At 34.2% G+C, this 24578-nt stretch overlaps 2 protein-coding genes across 3 annotated transcripts in view; one reads left to right on the forward strand and one right to left on the reverse strand.

Annotated features, from left to right (window-relative positions):
- LOC113402264 (rho GTPase-activating protein 6-like) overlaps positions 1 to 20489 on the forward strand; it is a 46518-nt gene extending 26029 nt beyond the window's left edge. Inside the window, exons 3-13 of one of the 2 annotated variants that reach the window (XM_026642457.2) lie at positions 908 to 1024; positions 7800 to 7927; positions 14605 to 14772; positions 15775 to 15925; positions 16125 to 16347; positions 16662 to 16829; positions 17136 to 17243; positions 17819 to 17896; positions 18939 to 19038; positions 19463 to 19749; positions 20052 to 20489. In XM_026642457.2, coding sequence (XP_026498242.2) covers positions 908 to 1024; positions 7800 to 7927; positions 14605 to 14772; positions 15775 to 15925; positions 16125 to 16347; positions 16662 to 16829; positions 17136 to 17243; positions 17819 to 17896; positions 18939 to 19038; positions 19463 to 19749; positions 20052 to 20397 — 1874 coding nt within the window. In that variant the 3' untranslated portion in view covers positions 20398 to 20489. The remainder of the gene's footprint in view (positions 1 to 907; positions 1025 to 7799; positions 7928 to 14604; positions 14773 to 15774; positions 15926 to 16124; positions 16348 to 16661; positions 16830 to 17135; positions 17244 to 17818; positions 17897 to 18938; positions 19039 to 19462; positions 19750 to 20051) is intronic. The other variant, XM_026642458.2, reaches the window with a different exon arrangement.
- Positions 20490 to 20781: 292 nt separating this feature from the next.
- On the reverse strand, positions 20782 to 24034 carry LOC113402276 (uncharacterized). Its single transcript, XM_026642473.2, has 6 exons — positions 23806 to 24034; positions 22398 to 22542; positions 22003 to 22107; positions 21652 to 21772; positions 21107 to 21292; positions 20782 to 20923 (listed from the first exon to the last, which is right to left on the reverse strand). Exons 1-6 carry the CDS (start codon positions 23895 to 23897, stop codon positions 20823 to 20825), a joined length of 750 nt encoding a protein of 249 aa, XP_026498258.1. The 5' UTR covers positions 23898 to 24034; the 3' UTR covers positions 20782 to 20822.
- Between the last annotated feature and the right edge of the window lie 544 nt (positions 24035 to 24578).

Raw genomic sequence — 24578 nt, forward strand, 5'->3', positions numbered from 1 at the left:
TAAATAACCGATCGGGCTAATGAAATCCTTTTTTTGTTAGGAAATATCCAAAACCTTTCTAGAGTTGGAATGTTGGCAATCTTGATCCTTCTTCTGATCTCTGTTAGCTCAAGTCATATTCTTAATTCTTGTCCCTTGAGACTACAAAAGTGTGCAAGAATACAGATTTGCGCAAACACATCTGCTTTATAACAATCGCACGCAATTGAATGGTCCTTGAAATTTGCTGTCGTGGCATTAATTCGTTTAGGACAACTTCATTTCATTTTTATTGCCATTAAAATATAACATGGTTACGGCTGTGTGAAAAAAATCTATTTTAACCGTGATATACACACTATGAGAGAACGGTAACGAACGTCGATATTTTGTCACCATTAAAGTAGATAGTAAGAAAAACTCAAAAATGTTCGGGGACTAATGGAAAATCTTTAAAACGGTGACCACTGCGGCTCGTTAAAAATTTGATCTGGATTTGTCAAAATTTGCAATCCATAGTACCTACTGAGTCTTACGTACCTCCGTATTCTATAAACGATACTAAACTTAATTAAATGAGGTTAATGGTAAGACTTGACATCCTATTGATATTATAATGATAGATGCTTATTACTAATGTGAGATGTCAGATGTTAAACAACAAGTTTGACTTAGAAAATGTTGATTTGAAATGTCTGAGCTGAGTATATTAGATGTCCCATAATTGGTAAATTGTTGTTAATTTTCTATCGATACCGCGTCAAGATATCGTGTCAATTAAATGATAAAACTGTTGATCTTTACTCCTACTGTGGCTGGATTAGGCTTTATTAGTAATTATCGAATATCTCCTTAAGAGGGGCCTTGCCTAATATAAGTAATTTTACTTTTCTATCAATTCAAATACTTAAATTCTGTCCATCTGTAGATAATGCAGCAGCTGTCGCGACGAAGCCAAAGAGACGAGCGTACTTGCTCAAGAGGAAGGCGCTCACAACTGGTTTCTTCGACCAGAGCCGTACCAAGGACGCGGACAAGGAGAAAGGCAAGTAATCCAAAATCTTAGACGACAGCTTAATTCGATTGGTATTCATGAAATTAGTCTCTGCACTTACTTAATATGTATCAGTAAGGCATGTGATGCAGTTGTATTGTTCTAGACGCAATGTTGCAAAATTAAGGACGGGGTAGTGTTTTGTTTAACTGAATGCAGTATCTACAGATAGAATTGAAATATTTAAGTATCTACCATTTCGATCTGATCGTCACAAACTATTTGTCTGTAATCAAAAAAAATCTATATCAAAATATACTCTATTCATGTAGACTTTTTCAAGCACTCTTGTATCGTCATTTAACAAACTATCTTAAGTGAAGCTACCAACGGTTCGGAATGCAGATTCTACCGAGAAGAACCGGCAAGAAACTCAGTAGTTACTTAATCATAGTAAGCAATAAGAAAGTAACTTTAATTTTGTTTTATTAAATTACTAAAGACAATAATTTTAATAGAGCAAAGAATACAAATAATACAAAACCTAAAAAAGTATAAAAACTATAATAGTGGTTTTCACGAAAAACAGTAACAAACGAACTTCCAGTAAGGATAAGACCGGATATAACACATATTAAGCCTAACTTTGTTACTGTAATCGAATGTTTCGTAAAACGTTAAGGACGTAACTCGTTGTTGATAATTTATTATTTCATAACACATTTCACGTCTCATAACTGTTGGCCGATTTTCAAAGTGTATCAATTACCCAATGAGACCGATGGATGAGTAATCGTCTGCCAATACTGCGGTGTCAGGTTCAATGCCGTCTTGTTTACGTGCACCACTTTCAATTAAGATACATGTTTACAATATTGTTTTACCACCTGAAGTTTGATATTGTCGTTAAATAAACGTAAATATGTAAAAGTAACAATCTTTTGGTGACTCACTCCTGGACAAAAGGCAAAGCTTACTCCACATCGCTGCTCCAATACGAATTAGTGGATACAGATATGGCACATTTTCATGCAACCTTCATTCTCAAAGTTTATCTTTATCGCCTAGCACAAGATGAATTTACTTGGTGGTAGGGCTTTGTGCAAGTCCGTCTGGGTAGGTATCACCTACTCATCAAATATTCTACCGCCAAACAGCAGTACTCAGTATTGTTGTGTTCCGGTTTGAAGGATGAGTGAGCCAGTGTAACTACAAGGCACAAGGGACGTAACATCTTGGTTCCCAAGTTTGGTGGCGCATTGGTGATGTAAGGAATGGTTAATATTTCTTACAACGCCATTGTCTATGGGCGGTGGTGACCACTTACAATCAGCAGAACCCATAAAAAAAAAACAAAAAATGTAGGTAGAACTTCACAGAAGTTTTCCTGGATCTTTAATTTCATTAGTCTTTGTTCTGTGAGACCAAGGTCAAGGCTGTTCGAGTGACGGTAGCGTATCATTCCAAACTTCTTAACTTCGGGCTGCTGATAATTTCTTGGACAAAATTTAATAACTGTTTACTAACTTAATCTGGAATTTGAGTTTGTTTTAGCAAAAATACCATTTGATAATATTTTCTTAAAATAATATATTAAATGTCATTAGAAAATCTATTTGAAATGGACGTTTAAAATCTGATTATATACAAAAAAAATAATAAAGTTGAGTGGTACTATGCACCAATTATCAATAATAATCTAATCTAACCGAATTAAAGAAAACTTTACCAAATAGGTATTTAATAATTGAGCATTTTCTTAATTTTAACTAGAAAAGTAAATAACGTTCGCTTTTGATATGGTTTAGTAAGTTAGTAGTGGAGATAGTCAAATCTTTTAAGCGCCCTGTTTTCATTAGATTTATTTGTGTAACTAATTCATCCCGTGTTTGGTGGAGAAAAATATCGTAAGAAATCTGTTTAGTGTATGGTGTATGCGGGGTCACCCACGACTATAACTAACTACAACCCTTATATAAGCATTGGAACATAAAACAAGTTTGTAGATTCAGCTCCTAACCTCCTCAAAATGTCAGAAAAAACTTTTGCCCAATTAAAGATATATTACAAAATATAAAACAAAAAGATATGTAAGTTAAAATGAATAAAATATTGAAATTACTTTCTAAAATGTCTGATTCTTTGACTTTAACTTAATTAGTGTGTAGGATTTTAAAACGTTAAACGGAAGGTCATAAAATTCCAATAGATAGATACTCGTACGACACAATTCTGACGTTGTTCAGTTCAAGCCACGTGACTATTCCTGAGTTGTAAAAAGTGTAACAATTTCCAGAATAATAGTTATTTCTGCATAGAAACATAAAATGATACGTTTAAAAGCCAATAAAACGTACACAAGACAGAGTGCGGCTAATGAATACATCAAACTGATTTAATGTGAGTTTGTGTGAGCCACTATCGTAACTTATACAATTTTTATGCCCTCACTCATTGGAGATTTCGATGTTGCGGTTCGATACATTCTTGATTTACTTTTTACGTAAATCTCGAATAGGTCTTTGATTCGTGTTACATGAAACAGATTTTTGACGCTATATTTACAAATAATATAAATTTAACGATGTGTGTGAAAGGGCGTAAATGTATTTCTGCTAGGCAAATTAAGTCAGAAGGTTAAAACTTTTATAAAATTGTATATGAATATTAAAAACAAACATGTTTATTATACGCCGCGGCGTCGTGGTTGGCGTCAAATACCATCCTACGTTATTTTGTATTCATCATTTTCTTTTAAGACTTTCGCGAAACCAGATGTTGACACTTAAAAACACAGTAATATTTTTAAGTCAAAAATACACCATTAAATACGAATCGGTGGGTTTCCCGAGTCTTTCAAATTTATGATCGCAGTTTTTACGACACTTTTAAGAAACCAACGTCGACCTTATCCTCATGAAAATTCCATTGTTGAAATAAAAGTCATAACATAAAGTAATCACTATCATTAAATCTAAATGATATCTAATGGTCTAAATGATAATCTAAATGAACTCTAGGTGCTCCTGATCTTCAAGTGACTATTTTACAGTATCCAAAGCCATGGGAATTTGAAAAGTGGAAATTTAAAATGGTGTAGGCGCCACCATCGTATACAGATGCTAAAATTAGCTCCATCGGTTCTTGAGGATTGGCTGTCAACACCTTTATATATTGTTCTGGCCACTACCGCATGTTTAACCATGGTATGCCATTCTAAATGAATACATTACACACGATTCACTTATAAAAACTAGCTGAAGTTTTTTTTTTAATTTAATTTGGCGTAAGATAGTTTCCTTTGGTATAGACTAGGTCAAAGACTATATTACTAATTCTTTTTATTATTGAAAATTAAAATCGGTCTTGCATATTTATATAAAGATTCAAAATGATTTGGCATGTAGGTACGGACTATATTATCTTAAAAATTTAATAATCTTACCCGTATTTAAAATAAGGATAATTTATTTTAATTTGGTGGAAAAAATCTTTTAATAATCACAGAATAAATACAAGTAATTCTTTTAATTGCTGGGTTTGGAGTGTGAGTAAGCCAGGGTTACAATAGGCACAATCATATGAATCGCAATTTCCACGAGAGTTAATATTTCCTAGTTTTCTTGTTATATTGAGATGATCCACTTGTCCGTCTGTTTAGTTGACTCCAGTTCTATCCACCGATTTTTAATATATATAGGATATATAACATACATATATAATTGTATTTAACTAACATGACTGTATTTTTAGATATTGAAAAAGAGTAACTATTGAGTTTCTTGTCGGTTCTTCTCGGTAGAATCTACATTCCGAACCGGTGGTAGCTTTACTTAATATAGTTTGTTAAATGACGATTCAAAAGTGTTTATACCTACTTGAATAAAGTATATTTTGTTTTTGAATAATATGATATTAGTTTATATCACATTTTCTGTTAAACTCCATAATACAATTTAAGCGCACACTTAAAAAGCCGTACCGATGGGCTGGTGTATAAATTTATGCAAATAAATAATACAATATTTTTAATGTCCTCAATTATTTATATGTTGAATTTCAAGAAAATCAGAGAATATGAGGAAAATAATACATCGCTTGGATCTTTTCCAATAAACGTAATGCGGACCCACCTGACTATTAGAAATAGTATAATAAGTTATTTAAGTTATTTCGTACACATATTTTTCTTGGCCCGCACGTGTACCGTGTTTGTTTCACCTTTCCGTTAACCTCTATATCTTACTCCTGAATTAATGGAAAAAAAATGTTTTGCATAAATGCATACAAGCCTTTGGATCAGTGCTTCGAACATATGAATCTTACTTCAGCACATGTGTTTAATTTATGTTTACTCGTTAGAAGGACTCTGTGCAAGTGTCTGATTCAACATAATATATGCTATCGCGAGCAAATATATAGCAGCAATATTTAAAGTATGAGTGTACAAAACACTAGGATATAACGATTTAGTTTCCACATATATATGGTTACTAATTGTAAAATTTATCTACAGAAATTAAAGTCAAATAATAATTTAATTAACATACAAATGTAATTCATCTATCTATTGCTAATCGATTTATTTAAATCTTCTAACACGACAATTCTAAGGTCTTAGTAAGAACTTAATTGAATAAAGAATATTTCGATTGGATTGATTGATAAGACGGCATCCACGAACTCATAGCGTTCCTTACAACAGTGCAACATGCGAGGAACACCTCGCTACTTATATGATGTACGTAGTTTGTCAAACGTCTAAGGCGGGACTGGTCCTAGCCTTGCCCGAACAATGTATGCAACATTCATTTCTTTATAAATTTACGTAAATTTTCATGTTTACGTTGAATCGTTGCCAATTCTCCTTAATACATTGTGGAAATGTAACATTTCGGTTTTTTCCTTATCGTTCCAAAAATCTGGGTCGTGCTTGTCGAATGACTCAAATATTTTCGGTTTACTCTTTATGTATTTGTGATCCCTTTCTTTCACGTGTTGTATTCCAGTGATGTCTCTCTTTCTCATTAATAAACAATGCGTAATTAAGAAGTAATTAGGTTTGTGCATTTTCGAAAAGTTTCAAATGTTCTCAAGTGAGCGTACAAGAATATTTTTATGTTCGAAGCTCGGTTGGTATTGTATAAAATTGCATTGTCTCATTGCCTCCACTGGTTTTAGGTTGGTTGGTTCAATTTTCTCTCAGATTATCTGGGAACTGCAATTATTTTGGAAAATGCTGCTGCTTTTATTTTTGCTACCATTTTTTCTTACCTTGGCTTGAACAATTGTTCTTCTTAATTATTTTCTTTAGGCTTATTATTTGGGATATAGGGATTTGGAAAGTAATTTCGTTTCTATATCGTATACTTCCCGTTTGGTCTTATTTAAAATTTGAAAAAATAATAAGCCCTGTTTTTGTTTTTGTTAAAATTAAATATTAGATTCTTACACCATACAAACCAAATAGACATTATTGCACATGGCCATATAACATCATCTTAGTGATTTATCCTCACACCAACACCCAAACATTGTATTTATTTCCCTTTAAATATAAGTAGTTAATTTATTAAATACCAAACTGTTAATGTTTTGTATGACCGCGTCACTCAAACCTACATTTGTTGTACTTGTACAAAGAGAAGAAACCTTTATTGTAGAATTAAAATGTATTTTAACTAATCTATCGTCTAACTTACAAGGCTGTATATCCAGAGATACTGTTTTAAAAAAGTAAAAACTTCGTAAGTTTTTTGTTAAGAAATTCTGAGGCCCTATCTCGAGTTTAGAAGTCCGTGCTTTAATTCCTATTTTCATGATAAAGTTATTGGTCCGTTTGAACTCTTAATCTTTTGTGTCTCTCTTTCCATATATAAGAGCGACTACTTGTGTTTACTACGCACTTGAGCACAATAATATATTCTGAGCTAATCTTCGCTGAAAACGGTCAGGAGGACGGTATCATCATCATCATAAATATTTTTATTTATTTCTGAGGAAGTACCTGAATTTAAGTTATGTCATCTCAAAAATATTCATACTTTCAACTAAACGATACCTCATGCCTTATCATTTTTGTGTTTTATACAAATCTAAAATCCGAAATTATTAGAATAACACTCATTAAAACTTACATAAAGAGCATTGAGCTACATAAATATCTTGTATTTAACCATGATTACAAACAGCAATACGTGATCATAACAACTCAAAAATAATATTATTTATGGTATCGATTATATTATTTATCAAAGACTAACACTGGTGACGTAGCTATTTTATATATGCCGAAGTTTTGGTTACTTTGATGCGACACATATTCAGCCTCTAGTCAAATATTTAAAGATAGATACATACATTAACATATAACATACTTTAAAATGATTTTATGTCTGACAGCAAGGATACCTCTTTGGTTTCACATTTAGTGTTATAAACCGGGTATAACTTTATGATTCCTTTTAATTTAATTTAATCATTTTATTTTAGTTAATTGTAGTACGATAGCGGAAAATCTTACATGATGCAATTGATCGTATTTGTTTCATCGTACTACTAAAACTATCAAACATTGAATTAAAAAATATTCCCAAAAAAAGATTATACCAATATTTAATAACTTAGCCTAGCCTTAACAGATAGCCAGATTTAGTAATATTTTAATGATTTTAAAATGAAATATTAATATTGTTCGTCCTAACTGTCGCTTAAAACGAACTAGAGTTGTGAACTATTTTATGTAAATCGCGGTTTTAGCAGTCTTTATGTGTCAATTTTTATATGAACAAAAATCGGTATGAACTTAGTATTTATATTTCAACAGAGTCTGCGGGCAGTGTGTTCGGCGTCCCGCTATCGCAGTGTGTGGAAGCGGAGCGCGCGCTGCGCAGGCAGCACGGGGGCTCCAGGGCTTCCCTGGCGTCGTTAGGAGCACTCGAGAAAGGAGATGATGTAAGCATTATTTACAACGGTATATATTTAACATGTATATTTGAAGGTTAACGTTAGGTTTGTTTTTCGTAATAAACATTCTAATAAATATCTTTACTCTTTAAGAAAACCAAGATATAAATGTTAACAATATTAAATTATCCATATTATTATTATTATTTAATATTATAAATGCGAAAGCAACTCTGTCTGTCTGTCTGTCTCGCTTTCACGCCAAAACTACTGGACCGATTTCAATGAAATTTGGTACACAAATAGTCTAGAGCCTGAGAAAGGACATAGGCTATACACATATACTTTTTATTTGGAAAAACGTGCTGTAAAGGGTTCAAAAGGTGGATGAAAGGTTGTAAGTTGTTGAAAGTGTTGTCATTTTTAGAGCTAGAAGCATAACACTTATATTTTAGTCTGTACACTTATAAACTAACATATCATGACACCCACTAAGGAGCGAATTTTGGAAATTCTACTCCTAAAGGGATGAAATGAGGGTTGACAGTTTTTATAGAAATCATCATTTTTTAAGCTAAAAATATGAAACTTTATTTTTGGGATACTGATTAAAAATGATTAAATACGTATTTAAGTGTTCTAGATATTCTACCTCTAAAGGGTTTAATAGGGGTTGACATTTCTTATATAGATTATTCTGGAAGTCCGTCATTTTTTAAGTGAGAAGCATAAAATTTTATTTTTGGGCTACCGATTAAAAATGAGTTGATTTGCATTTAAGCGTTTCTGGATATTCTACCCTAAGGAGAGAAATTGGGTAGGCATTTCGTATATAGGATAGTCTGGAAGTCCGTCATTTTTGAAGTTAGAAGCATCAAATTTTATTTTTGTGCCACTGATTAAAAATTAGTTGATACGTATTTAAGTGTTTCTGGATATTTTACGCCTAAGGGGAGACATAGAGTTTGACATTTCACATACAGGTTAGTCTGGAAGTCCGTCATTTTGAAGTTAGAAGCTCGAAATTTTTTTTTGGGCTACCGATTAAAAATGAGTTGATTCCCATTTAAGCGTTTCTGAATATTCTACCCTAAGGGCTGAAATACACACCAATGTGGTATACAACGAGGTCTTACATTAACGTAATATTTTAAGTTAATTTGTAAATAAATTCATATTCTACGCGAGCAAAGCCGCGGGTAACAGCTAATATTTCCATAACGACATGAAATACAGTTTCTCAAAGTTTGTATGAAAAAGCAGGTACCTAAAGTTTGACTAAAAGATTACATACATAATAATTTATGATCATATATATTTATATTTTTAAATTGAACGATGACTGTCAAATCAAAATTACAAAAGTTATATTTAATAGACATGAAAGCTTCACGAGTAGCGAAACCTCGTGCGTTCCATCTCTCGTCGAGTGGACTGAACACCTAAACATGTAAACTACATAAATTCCCAGAATAGTATCGTTATAGCTGAGCAAAAATAGAAATAGCACAGAGCTATCCTATTTTTATTGATACCTATATCGGACTTAAAGCGGTCATGCAAACAATACAACACGTAATCGCGACTATTAACGATATCAAGCAAACGTGTTATAATTACTGATTTTTCAAATAAATAGAAAAGAAAACTAGTTATAAATTTTATCTTTATGATTAATTTTATTAAAAGAAGTTAGTGTAGGAGTAGTATTAGTAGTTAATGTAGCTTTCCCACAGCTGGACTAAGATGTCCTTCCCTCTTTAAAGTTTTGAAGCTAATTCAATAACACATCTAGGTTTTTTCCCATTGCTCTTCTTAACCCCCGAGCACGAGATGAATTGTAAACACAAATTAAATTAATGAATATTCAACCCTCATTGGCTCCGCGTCGTAACTTGCATCCTTCGAATAAGATGCATGTCCTAACCGCAGGAATATTTCGGCCTAAAATTTAGAAGACAAAAAATATTTTTTCTGAATTATATTAGACAACTTAGTTGTAAAAAAAAAAACAATCGATTTCAACTCAGTGTATGAAAGGAAGAATTACAAACATATCTTAAGACTGATTGAAAACTTTAATGTGACGGAGGTTTTAAAATATTGTCCATTGTCAAAGAGATGATCTATTCATTTGTAATTACGTTAAGAATATTTATGCTAATCTTGATAGCTTCGATATTACAACAAACCGGTGTACATAAATTATTACCACGTCATAATACCCAGTCTGGTGAGCCACCACCTTAATATGAACTTTAGAAATCGAGGATCATCTTAAAACTGTAAAGTGGAAAAGGAAACGGGAGCTCATGAATGAGTGGTTAAGAAAACGATTTGGCATGCAAAGTACGAAGTGCAGAAATAGTTTCCAATTGCACGCCAAGACACGTAATAAGTTGGGTTGCACCTGGACCTATCCACCATTGGAACAAATGCAACTAGAAATTTTCAAATATATAATAATTAAAAATTACTCCGCATACCGATAGAATTGCTTAAAGAAGATTCTTAATGTAACGGGTAAGCTCTTGTCTGATATAATGAGTAGAACAGCTTTATAGCTAACTTTTTTTTAATGCCTCGTTGGTATAGTGACTATAAGGCTATCATGAGTTCTGGGTTCAAAGTTTTTTTTTCCGGGCTGTTCCTTAAAAACAACTCGGATTTGAATTGTTAACACTCCCGTGTCTGTAAAGTCGTTGTCCTGCGTGTCGGATTTGAAAGTAAGGGTACCTGTGTTTTCACACGCATTTATATTTATGTTAAATTCTTTGAATGTATTTATTTAGAACACGCATACAAATCTAGCGTCGATGGTGACCATAATACTACAAAACAATACAATAAAATAAAGGAGCTTTTTAATCTCAGAGTAATTTTATAATGGAGCTTCATGTAAGCCTTGCGCGTTTTCATGTTTTTTTACATTCTGGTTGTAACGATTAATGAGACAGTAAAAATATCAGACACACAAAGCAGACACGTCATGATGTCCCCTTAAAATCTATGTTAGCAGAATAGCAGAGTAAAGAATGGTTTATATTTATAACGAAGCCAATAGCTATGGACAAAATTATTTTCCATCAGGCATGCGTCGGCGGCGATCAAGTATAATCATAAAGAGGTTAAGCCATTGGAAAGTCCTGTTAAACATCAGATTAGTCAGATATTACCAATATCATTATTCCGTAGACTTGCATAATTTCAAATCGCATCACAACGACGTTGTTTAAAATCGAAGTCCTAATTTGTTTACATATTGTTATCTGTCAAATAAAAATGAAGTTAGTTAATTGTAAAAGTAGAAAGGTACTCTAATCTAATTAAATTAACGGAGACATACAATTGAGTTAAACATTAAGAACCGTTGACAAACATACGGTAGACAGTTAAGTAAATAATTTAGGAGGTCGTTAGAGATTACGCCGTATTCCAGCGGATCTTATATAGTTTCTGTGTAAATAAACAGTTGCAAATTGAATAATTAGCTTTGCATTCATTCGTCACGGATTTTCGTGTAGTTCTGGCGCGATTTTCCACAAAATGCCCGTGAAACTAGCTCGTAAACATAAATGTCTCGCTTTGTTTTTAGTTTCATGTGCAATAAAAACAGTCGGTATTGAGGTAAACCTAGAATCTCAATACTGACATAAGATCAGCAGATGTTGTTGAAACATATTTTGTTTCCAATCTTGAATAATTTTGCTTATATTTTTGGAAAAACTCAAAACACTGAGATAATTACATTTTTAATAGATGTTAACTTTTTTGGCCTTGCTCGTATCTACATTTTTAGATTTAAATGTATTGTTTCAGGAAAACTTAAATCTATTAAATAACATTATATGCTATACTAGCACAAATTTATCGTAAGAGTAAGATATGGCCAAATATTTATTTAAAACAAAGATATTTCAAATTCCTGTAAGTCATAAGTAGACGATATCTCAGACATTCGTAGGCGTAAATTCCATGCGTTTTATATGACACGGCTAAATCGGCCACTGTTTTCTCAATACATCAAACTAATGACAGCTGGCGATCGTTTTGATTCATGTGCGCAGATTCTGGTGTAACGTAAATCTCAGGTACATAGTTTAATAGGTTGCGGACTATCAATATACTCGCATTGTTTGATCGTTTTACGGTACGTAAATTGTTATTGCTTTCCTAGATTGTTCAATTTAGCCACTTTTGTTGACGATTTCATTTCTGCTAACATCTTGACCAAACCGAAAGTTTCGGAGAATAGTTTTCATTTTACAGAATATTTTTTAGGATTTGTAGCTATATCTTTCACCTATTTGTAATTTAATCTTGAAATATAACTTAATTTAGCGAAGAAAACTTGAACTAAGGAAATAAGCAAGTTTTTGCTCGAGTACTACCAGAAAATTAAAAGTCAACAAGTGGTAGAAGTTCCAAGCTACCCACTCTTATAAAACCTTATAAAATACAAGAAATGTAAAATTGTAAGTATTTGATAACAGAAATAAACACGTAAATATGATCAGAGTAAAAATAAAACAGAAGTAAACAAATGATTCTCTAACCATTTAAATTTTAGCAACAATAAATAATTAAAAAAATTGATTAATACTATAGTTATATAAAATATATTTTTCGTTCCAATTAAATGACCGAATAAATATTTACCGAGTTAGCCCATAGGATATAACGCGTGAAACTTAACCTAGGATCGCTGATTGAAATACGGACACGTACTACATAGTCTACGCGCTTATTTCTGCTTATATTTCATCAAGCGCTCGCTATGGAAGTAGACGACTAATTTAGTGTTAGGGCTTTGTGCTCACCACCAGATATTCTACCGCCAAACAACAATACCGGACCGACTGCGGTCCTGTTTGAAGGGTTAATGTAACTAGAGGACCAAGGGACAAAATATCATAAACTCCAATGTCTATGGGCGGAAGTGACCATTGATCATCAGGGAGTCCGCCCGCCTGCCTATAATATAAAATGAAAAACGTGGAAAAAACATAATAAGAAACCTTCACGTGTCAAATAAAATTCTGACAGATACATATCCACTAGAGAAGCAATGTGATGAAATACAATCAAATCATATCTTAACAGACGAGATTGTCCTAAAAAGAAGGGACAGAGGCTTTTATCGGTATTACCTACGATAATAATTTGAGATGAAGGAATCTATAAAATTTAAAGCACCACAAAAATATATTTAACATATTCTCATAATCATCAATGTATAACATACCAGTATCTTAAAATTTAAATGATATAATATTAGTCCATCATCAAGAGATTTCAGTTATTGCTTATTAATACATTAAGCATTAGTAATAGCCAATATCAAGTAAAATACAAATCGTAATAAAAAAACTTAAATGCGATATAAAAGAATCGTACGTTAAACATCTGTTCAGCTTAAACAATAGCCAGAACTGTCCCAATAGGTCAAATTTGACGTAGTATGGCGTCACGATGACGTCACACATATCTGGTTACCTGAACGGCCTTACAGCGGCTGTTTTCATTAAGGCCACGATAATTTTATCGTATGACGCGACTCTCGCCCATCCTAATATCTACCGACTGAAATAGATGAACCATTTCGGGAGGCTATATCCGTGTTTCTAAATGAACCTTCCAATGTCCATGAACTCCTTGGTACTAACAATAACCGAAGAGCTAAGCTAAATTTCCGTAATAGTCATGTATTTTAGTTAAACTTTGCGAAATCGTCTCAGATCGACTTTTTTTTTCAGCAAAAATATTGTACCTGCGAGATTATTAAATAGAATCGACCTCTATCTACGATGAACGTTTAAACATTTTTTTTTATGTTTTTGTGCCACGTGTAGACGAAAACCAGAACATTAACACACCCAACCAAACATAAAAATATACATAGAGAAAAAAACACTAATGTTTCTGAAAATAAAAGCGGTTTAGTACATTCCAGATTTAAAATTTGACTTATCGGGACAGTTTTGGGTATTATTCGTAAAGGTAATATTTTTTAAGTGTATACCGAAGTAGATACCGACTTATTCGAAACAAATAGTAGTTAGAAGCAATTGAAATGAAGCGAACCGAAAATCCCAAAAATGTATGAGATTGTAAAAATTCTAGGCTTTGATATTATTGGTAGGATTAAGCACGAGTAAAAGACAAGATCGGTGCCAATACGTTTATAGAATTATGATCTTTATGATTAATGTCCTAAGTACTGCAGATGTGTAACGCAACAGTCACTTTCGCTCTTGACGAGAAAGATTTATATGTAATAAAATTTTACGCATGTTTACCTACAAATCAGAATAAGTGGTTAGCAGACGTTTTGAAGTATTATTCATTTTGACCATAAAATTTAACTCTCATTACCGCCAATTTAAAGAGAAATTATTCTCACAACTAATTCCGACATTCGACAAATATTAGTGAGTTCTAGAATTTCTTTAACATAGTTTTTGTATATTTTGTAACAATTAAAAATACAATTAATTATCTAGTTCATTTTACTTTATAAGAGTTTAAATTAAGTTTAACAGACGAGAATACAGGACTGTTTTCTTTTTAGGAATATTTAATCGAGAGCTAAGCTGTCATTGAGATCACCGATTGATAGATAAATTATAAATGTATTAATACGTTAATTTAAATAAAATAAAATATTGTAAATACCACAATAACTCCGAAGTAATACTATCAAAAATACTTTTCTACGTTTTCAGAGCGAATCGTGCGATTCTGGAGAGTGGGGTTGGTCGGGGATGGAAGAAAGCGGTGGTGGACCTAAAATACCGGCGCTGGTGTCAGCATGCTTAGCTCACCTACGAAGACATGGTCTTCGTACCCTTGGTCTCTTCCGAGTGTCAGCCTCAAAGAAGAGGGTTAGACAGGTGGGTAATTAGAAGAACAAATTTTGATTTAACATTGGGCCATATTAAGAATTTACATTAAATTTACTTGGCTAGCCCAACTGGCTGTCATATTTTTAACTATTTATTTAAAAGTTAGGGTACCTGATTCAATTATTTAACCTTATATAAGCTCATCAATCAGGATAGTATTTATTTTTATTTTATTTATAGCAATCCACAGTTAGTGAAAATAAATATTCTAGAAAGATGTACTATAAAGTGAAGGTATATGAAGTTATGTATATTAACATATAATTTAAGCAGAATGTGTTAACCGTTGTTTTGTATTTGGAAACAAAGTAAACCTGATATAGCAAACAATCATTACATGTGGTTGCTATGACAGAAAATAAAGCAGTAAATCTAGCCAAGGCGTGTTTACGAATCGTATTCATACACGCGCAGTAGGAATAAAACATTGACCGACAAAATTAGATGTTTTCCATCGTATTGGCCGTTGCAATCGATTCGCGTCGTTGACCCAGATTGGCGGGGATTTATTACAAACTTTGCTGTAGTATGTACTCCGAAGATGCAATAAATGAGATAGGCAATCGGATTATCCGGAACACACACACAGCTGGCTAAATTTACATTGATGAATGAATATTGCACTAAATATAAGTTCAGAAATACAGGATGTTTATTTCTGAAATAGAACTGTGACATTTTTCCGATAAGTTGTGGGTTTTCCAGGAAGCTCTATATATATTTGCACGGCTTTATGACAAATTCCTCGACTTTGCCAAATGCCGTATTTTAAATGAATCTTCGGTTATGTGTAAGCAGCATTAAATGTAACCAACACTTAACTTCTACTAGCTAATTTTCCTCAGGAATATAAGTCAATTGTTTTTTAATAACTTCTTTATAGAAAAAATAATACATGACCAAAGAATAAAACAAACGATATTACTTCATTCTATGAGTATTTTCCATAAGTATTATTATCTAAAGTGATTGTCATTTTCACAATTTCAGCTCCGCGAAGAGTGGGAGCGTGGTCAGGACACAACGCTCGACTCAGCGGTATGTCCGCACGACGTGGCCACGCTGCTCAAAGAATTCCTCCGGGATCTCCCCGATCCTTTGCTATGCAGAGATCTTTATCCTGCATTTCTGCAGACACAGAGTGAGTCGAGACGATATTATGTTCATATGTAATTAATAAACACTAAAATTTTAATACTAGCTGCTGAATCTACAACAGAAGAAGTAACTTAATGTTGACATTTTTCACTTTTCCTCAACTGCTAAATTTATGGTTAATTAATGTTTTGTCACTTTATTCCGTGGTTTATCATAATTTCAATTTTAATCGCAATTTATAGAAATCCGTAATCGTCGTATCCAATGGGAGGCTCTACGGCTGATCGTGCAGCTGCTGCCGGCGGCTCATCGCGACACCCTCAACGCTTTGCTCTCCTTCCTGTCACAACTCGCGGGACACGCGGAGGATGACCAACAGCCGGGGAACAAGATGGACGCCGCTAATCTCGCTACTATATTCGCCCCGAATATATTACATAGAAACAAACCTAATGAAACTGCCAGGTGAGCTATTATCTAACAAACGATATATTAACTAGATTAATTCCCTAACGACAATAACGGTTATTTTCTAGAATAAATGAGGTGTATAATATAATTATTAATTTGCAATTTCATCCTAATTCTTTGAAAAACTTTGTGCTTGATGAACATAGCCTAATAATCTTTTTATTATAAAAATACCAGCACAAATAGAAGAAATTTGCATCCAGGGTATCAATACAAACTTTTTTGGATTTATGTTTTCTATAATATTTTTCTCTGTCATAAGTTCGGTAAAAGAAAATAATGTACAACATGCTGAATTTCACTTCCAGCGCAGAACAGTTATCGGAGAGAGCAGATGTGATCAACGTGGTCCGTCAGCTCGTGGAGCGGCAGACGGAGCTGTGGACGTTACCGGCGGAGCTGCTGCACGAGGCTTACATACACCTCGCGCACAGTGCGCCTGCGCATTTAGACTCGCTCTTACTTAGGAGAGCCGAGTAAGTTTCTTCTATTTCAATTGTTTATTTGAACATCGTTATCTAGCTCTAAAAAGTTCCCTTAGCTTTACTTTTTAGATACCGGTTGCACTATTTTAAAATAATGAAAATAATAACCCTGACTAAAAATCAAATAATCAGCAAGAAGAAGATTTACAACAAATTCAATTTGTACACCTTTAAAGTACACTTACAAAATCTTATGATACGTAGTTTAAAAATTCTGTCGTGATTTGTTATTTCTGTGTGAAGTTATCCAAAGTACCGTAATGTAATGTAAAGTATTTTCTATCGCCTCGGTTGCAGATGTGCGTCAGAATGTGTATCCACGAACTCTGAGAGTGCGAAGCGGTTGTGGTCTCGCGAGAGCTTCCTGCACGCGGCAGCCAACACCGCCACTGCGCCCGCCACCAGGTACCGTAACGACCACGACCACGACCACCCCACATTAAGATACACAAGGGCAAAACTGCACACATTTCATAGAGTATTTCATGGTAAACGTAGGAACCCTCTACACATCTGCCTTTTGCCACACAAAGTCAAAACAGCTTTACTAATAATGCTATTTTTATACAGAATAAATCAACAAATACATATTATATATCTTTCGCTGGAACATTTATGTGATGTATAAAAACTATTGTTCATCAGCCCAACGTAAAATTGAGATAAAAGTAAAAAAGGTGCGTTACTTTTCTGGTACTGGTTGCAATGCTTAGTGTGTTTTACGTTGCCTTTCATTTTGAAATTTAAAAACAGTATTACAATACCAACAATATAATATTTCTTCAATTCTTGAAGATATCCAGAACATTAATAAAATTCCTATTTTAAGTCGAAGATTAATCGTTGATATTTAAGCAAGTTTAGAAAGTTGACAATGACTCGGCGACGTTATACATTTACGATACATGCATTTGTATATATTCAATAAATTCTTCAAAGTCATCAAACAAACACACTTTAACATTGTAATCTGTGCGTAGAGGGGAGAGGGGTCGTCGTTCAAGAGCTGCGTCAGATACATCATCTGCTTCTCTTGCTTCCATCATGCTTCTTACCAGGCAAGCATTATTGAGAAACATCTCCATAGTTCGTTTGTTGTCATGGCTGTTTGTCCTTTTATTAATATCTGCATGGCCTACAAATGCTATTATGTAACCATGTCACCATTATTTTAATAACGGCATTGTTTTCTTTCATCTGATTGATCAAATTAATTGGGGAATTATTAATATTCCTATTTACCCCTCCTTTTAAACTTATCACTTGGGTCAGGAATGGCGGTGACAATAGGCCAGGGGGTCCATCCTGCGACTGTTTTCATCGCTAGGCGGCCCGTAAATCATTGCATTCCGTAAATATTGACGATTTGGTAACAATGGTTGTGACACCTTCTACTGCCATCACTATCGTCACAAGATTAACAAAATTATAATTCTTGACAGAAGATTTTAGTTGAATTGGCTTGTAAAGTCTACTCGAATAAAATATATTTGGTTGTTATCCAAATCATCAATGACCATACAAAGTCTTATAACATACTACGTAATAGATCTTCAGACACTTAAGATTGTCAGTGGAAATTTGTTGAGTAACTATTTACTTCTATACAACCCGTCATAATGATCATCTTAAATTTTGATCACCTTCGTTTTCATGATCATTCCATAATTCAGTATAAGCTTGGCTGCTGTCTTCTATACTATGATCATTGAATAAAAGTCTTTTGCATCCTAGCCAGGTCAAATTATATCAATAAACTGACCATTTTAGTTATTACAGCTAGGCATTATTGAGCTTTCATCACTAACAAGTTTCTCATAGTTGTATGAAGTTTCTTAATTGAAAATGTATCCTCTGCATGATACTAATTGCTAAGTTATTAAAAGGTAATTTTCATTTGCAATCGTGCATAGTATTGGACATTGACTTTCACAGACATAGAATATATAAATGCTTATATCACAGCATTTTTAAGATATAGCTTATCTAACGTAAATATAGTTCGTAAGAAAATTGTTGAAAAAGAAGACGTGACTTGAAACTGAAATAATCCTAGGATATATATAAATTTATTTGTAATCATTTTAAAAATACACATAGGGTACGCAGCAGTGAAGAGCGGGCGAGTAGTGGCATCGTCAGCTCTCCACCGCGAGATTCCGCCCCGGACTCTAACGACTCGGCCAGTGACTATAATGAGGTTAGTCTTAAATGTTTCACCGATTAATTACTAAACAAGTTTGTAGTTTATTTGGTTTGCTCGATTTTAAAGTAATCTATGTCAGGGTTAGAATTTGCAAAATAAAGTTTTGCTGGCAGATTTTATGGAAAACGGATTGGTCATAAATTGTTAACACTGCTATCATAGGCGTAAAGGTATTAATAATTGATATATTTTTTTAAGTAACGTAAACTTATTAGTCGAACTCGAGGCTAACTTAAATTGGTCACGGCTGTAAGATTAACAAAACACTCGATTGACCGTCAATTTAGCAAATGATGAGTAAAGTCAGACACACCGCTCTCACTGAGCACTGGACGCTCACCCGCCTCCCGCGTCATCGGCCGCCACCGATCGATCCATATTCGAAACCGGAGTTGATCGTAATTTCCGCCCTCGGCAGACGGGCAACGTGTCGGAGGACGAGTGCGTGATCACGGCGTCGCTGCACATCCCCGCCGTGCGGCCGCGGCGCCGCTCCACGTCGGGCTCGTCGTCGTCCGCCAAGCGCGACTCGGCCGTGGGCTCGTCGGCGGCGTCGCCGTCGTCGGCCGCGTCGCCGTCGTCGGCGGCGTCGCACTCGGCGGCCGCGTCGCCGTCGCCCGCGTCCAGCGCGTCGCCGCCCGCGTCGCCGCCGCCGCGCCCCGAGCGCCGCCACGCCGACATCGAGCGCCTCGTCGCCTTCGGCAGGTGAGCGCGGCGCGGAGCCGGGCGAGGCCGCCTGGCGCCGCGTGCCGATGTTGCACTTTATGAGACGCTGGGCTGGTGCGCTGCACGCGGTTACGATGAGACTCAACTGATAGTAATGGGTAGCTGGCTCCGTAGTACTCGTCGGATTTAGCATTATCTTCTAAAGTATTGTTAGATACTAGCGATTATTTGGTTAATATTTGGTAAAGTAAGGTCTACGTGCACTATTATCACTATACACTAATATCGTATCGGCTTAAAATTAAATTCAATGTAATAATAATAATTAAATGTATCTCTAGAGAACGCAACACATCAGACGCCAGGGCGGTTGTCGTGAGACAACACGACGAAACCACGGTGTCGCGAACCACTCGGGTGTCTTCCAGACAAGAACACACTGTCCGACGAGAAGAAATAGTCAGGAGAGACGATCACAGCTCGAGAAGAGATGACCATAATAGGGACGACTACAACGTCAGAAGAAATGATCACAATACCAGAAGAGATGAGCAATCCGTCCGAAGAGGCGACCAAATTGCTAGAAGATCTGCAGAGGATCATACGATTAAGAGAGAAGAGAAGAAAGAAGTGATGCTTTACAAAAGAGGCGAGCTCATATCGAGTGCCCGGACGCCGCCCGCGTGACAGATTGTATACCTGCTTTTATACATAAACGTCTATTTATCATGTCGTGTTTTATTTATATATTTAGTGAAATAAAGTATTTTTTACGACTACTTCTCAATTTGTTCATACATACCTTATTTTTATATTTCGTTAAAATACAATGCCTTATCGAACACATTGAACTATAATAAAATGAGAGCAAATATAATAGGTATATGTTTCATCTGTATTTTCTTTATAGTAAAGAGTAACGTCACCTGTGATTGAGTAATATGGTTGGTGAAATACTTCTAAACTAATTTCTCATATAAAAAAGATTTGATATAATAAGCTCACTCAGTACATACCCACTCATAACATTTGATTGCCTTAATAAATAAAAAAGTCCTTATAATGTGTATATTAGAAATTTATTACTTGTTTCAATTTTGTTTTTGCATAATTCATCGTCTGTGTAATTTATCACGCATTATAATAGCTCCAAGTTTTGATACGCCATCTTGATATTCAGTTTTACCCAGAGGTGGCACCGCTGATGTTGTTTCTGTAAACAGTTCACTGATTAAATACACATAAACATTATCTTTATTAAGTCAGATTCTTATAATAATATAGAAAATAGAAAAATCTAATTTATGAAAAACTTTACAGCAACGCCCATTATCATCATTATCCAAAAAAGGAGAAATAACCGAAAGATATTAGTTAATTGGTTTTGCAAACTTACCACATTTGGCTCTTGGATCACTTGCAGCACCGGCTCCAGCTTGCTTAGATATGGTTTTAGGAGTCGACCTTCTTGGCTTAGGTCCTACCCTGCAGGGATCTCCTGGTAATCTCATTGGTTGTGCACATGGTCCTGTACCGCTATCATCAGCTGCCCTTTGGAGACCCTCAAACTTTGCCCCTGGACCTTTAAGATGAGGAATTTTGTGATTTAATTCAATCAGTAAAATTTATGAAAACGGCAAAGTCCAAAGTAAAATAAAAGTTACATTTCTCTTATATAAAAACCTACGCAAATTTAGGACTTAAAGATAATGTTTAAATGTCATCGCTCATTAAAAAAAAGTTTGGCTTGCTTAGAAAAGTAAAATCTTTATTTGACCTTTCTATATAGTCCAGTCATTATATACAAAAAATCGGGCCTAGAATCGCAAATGAACCGAGAAGGGTAATTTTTGGATATGTTGTAGAAAAGATTAACTTGAAATTTTCGACCTCGATTTTCCATCTTCTTTAGTCTGTTACTACTTTTACTTATATAATTACCGGCTTCACAATAATCCACTTGATACGTAGTTTTGTTGCGATCTCGGTCTATACGTTGCTTTAATTCAGGCGATGCCTCGTTCTGCAGAATGCTGTACAGCATTGGGTATTTTGACTGCAACTAAATATAGAAATAACGTACATTTTATTATGACTTTTTTGATATTCTTCTCCTATTTGTTACATTTGACCCTTATCGAGAACAGACAAAACTAAGTTAGTCATTTTCACAAATACTAATCCTTCTTCTACAAATTACAAATCTGAGGGCTTATAAAGTGTTCAATATATTAAGACTCAATGGTGTCAGATTGTAAAAAATCTGGTACGTATTTGAATTAAACTCAATACCTTATCTAAGAACGCATTCGGCTGATCATAGCGTGAGGTAGCAGTCTCTGGACTAGCACCAACTCGAACTGGATAGAGTTTTGGGTCCAGTAATGGTCCCATCATCTACAAAACATAATTTTTATGCTGTTTATAATTTAATTGAGTGTCTCGTTTGTCTAGCAGTTTGGTTATATGGCTGCGGAAACTGCAAGTTCTACATTCAAACCCTAGTTCGGATCATTAAGAAGTCATTGGGGTTTGAAAGAGTCTGACGTTTGAAAGTTGGCAGTGTTAACACTATTATGCCTCGAAAACCGTAACGTGACCAAAAGCGGTGATTAGGACATCGTTATAAAAATTCAATACAATTTTGGACCAAACATTGAATTTAAGTTTAGTTTAATTTCATTGACCTCGTTTCTACTCCATCCCCCTTCTTTACCAGGGGGTAGTTGTACTTCCGCTCCGGTATTCTGTGGGCATCTACAGTCTGGCGGACGCGTATGTTGCATACATGCTTGATAGAAGGCGAGCTCCTCGCCTGAGAGTTTTGGGATCCTATAGATAAAACAAAATTATGATCGGTCCTTAAAACCTATGAAGACGAAATACATTTTCGTCAGATGGAAAATATAATAATCGCTAGCGATAAGTGTTGATTAATTGAAAAATAACTACAAAAATTCAACGTTTTCAAAAATAATAGGGCAACTATTTCTCGTAATATTAAGCGCTTCTGTTACAAATATAAACAATAAATTTATAATTTATGTAGCTTTTATTACTTTTGAAAGACTTTAGTGTTGATTTTATCATTGTGTAATTTTAATTTTGTCAGTTTCTGATCGATTGAAAGAATAATTGTTTAGCACATAGGTTTAGTTTAGTTACCGATAATTTCTGTGGTATAAATTTAATCATTTAGTAACCAATAAAAATTCACCAATGAAGTTCGTTTCTTGATTGTTTTATTACTGTGATGTTATGAATTTCAGTGTGTTTATTATGAATAATTACCGGTTATTGTTAATATTCAACACATTAATAACATTTACCATCACGGCTCATCTTAAGTATTAATAGCGTAGGTCGATTTTTGTCCCAGTGATTTTAAAAATTGTTATGATCTCATTTTAAAGAGATCCATCCGTAGATGTGCAAAAAATTAAAGAGGATTCTAGATTTATATTTGCCAAAGAATTTATTTTAGAAAGCAGAAACAGTTACTGGCCGGTTAGAGAGCGGTATTCTCGTTACTCGCGGCACGGTACAACTGTATAAAAAAAATTAAAAACGTAAACAAAATTAAATTATATTGTTTTCGACAAACTCCAATTCTAACTGTTTGACATTAAAAATTTTATTGAAATAAGACTTCATTTTGTCGCCAAATGTAGTAGAGTGACTTGCAGTATACAATGAAATGAAATCAAAACAAAGCCTGTCATAAGTTCCGAAATTCTTAAAAAAAACTTTTGAATAAACGCGAAGTTTGGCGGGAGACCCGGAGAGAGTTTCTATATTGTCAGTTTTTAGTACTCCTTTTACTCACATCTCAAGTAGAGTTGTAAGTTGCTGGCATTAATGACAATAAAATAGATTAATACCAGCGTAAAAATAATATGTAACCACGAAACCAAACGTGAGTTCTTCTTGGTAGAATCTACATTCCGAATCCGTGGTGCTTTTACATTCTATCTCAATTTAATATTATTATATATATAGCGTTTCTAAAGTCATAGTAAATTTCCTTGAATAAAGTTTATTTAATTTCGTCCTTTAAGATGTTTATAAGTAGGTAAAATATGTTAGTGTACTTACTCCGCAAGATATGCTCCAGCGGTCCCTGTGGACGCGCCAGGTAAGTTGGGCCATAAGTAATCTTTCTTATAAGTTGTAAGATAGTGATCCATGGTTTATATCATTAATTTATTTTAATCCTGACATCACTAGAATTTTTTTAACCAATAGTCATATATAAATGTAAAATGTTATTAAAAAAATCTTTCGGAATCAAGTGTTTGTTTTGACATTTGGACTGGTCGTTGACATCGCGATTATTTTATGTCGACCTCTTTACTGCAGGCCTCATTAGACATTGCATTAATTTACTACTTTTTTTTCTTTTAGGGTATTACTTAATGAGGTTGATTAGAAATTGACATAGTATTCCTATCGTATAATAGTTGATCTTCACTTTGACTTGGAATGTAACCGTGCACATTATATCCCTAGAATATTAACCTTCGTAGAATCTAATACGTGGTTTTGAAAAAAAATCGATTCTTGTGTTAGGGGTCGTACCTGGATGTACTCTCGCCTAAATTCACCAGTCCCATTGCCCATGACATTATATCAGTGCTTTTTACGTGAGAAGGTTATGATCACCATCCAATGCTAGTCGCAAATTTTAAAATACTTACATTTTTAATAATTTTTTATCTTATAATAGCTTAAGGCCGATTTTTGTCCTAGTGATTATGGGACGGATAGCTGCCCATAAAAGATCGGTTATGGTCTTATTTTGAAAAGCTTCAGCCTTATAAGTGCAGAAAATTAAAGAGGATTGCAATTTACTAAATTATTATGATTTA

Source organism: Vanessa tameamea, chromosome 22, assembly GCF_037043105.1.
Source record: "Vanessa tameamea isolate UH-Manoa-2023 chromosome 22, ilVanTame1 primary haplotype, whole genome shotgun sequence".
NCBI lineage: Eukaryota > Metazoa > Arthropoda > Insecta > Lepidoptera > Nymphalidae > Vanessa > Vanessa tameamea.

Coding starts and splice junctions, on each gene's coding strand:
- LOC113402276 (XM_026642473.2), bottom strand. CDS start 23,897: ATGGATCACTATCTTACAACTTATAAGAAAGATTACTTATGGCCCAAC. Junction 22,108..22,397: donor GGGGATGGAGTAGAAACGAG/GTCAATGAAATT, acceptor TATGTTTTGTAG/ATGATGGGACCATTACTGGA. Junction 20,924..21,106: donor TGATCCAAGAGCCAAATGTG/GTAAGTTTGCAA, acceptor AACTGTTTACAG/AAACAACATCAGCGGTGCCA.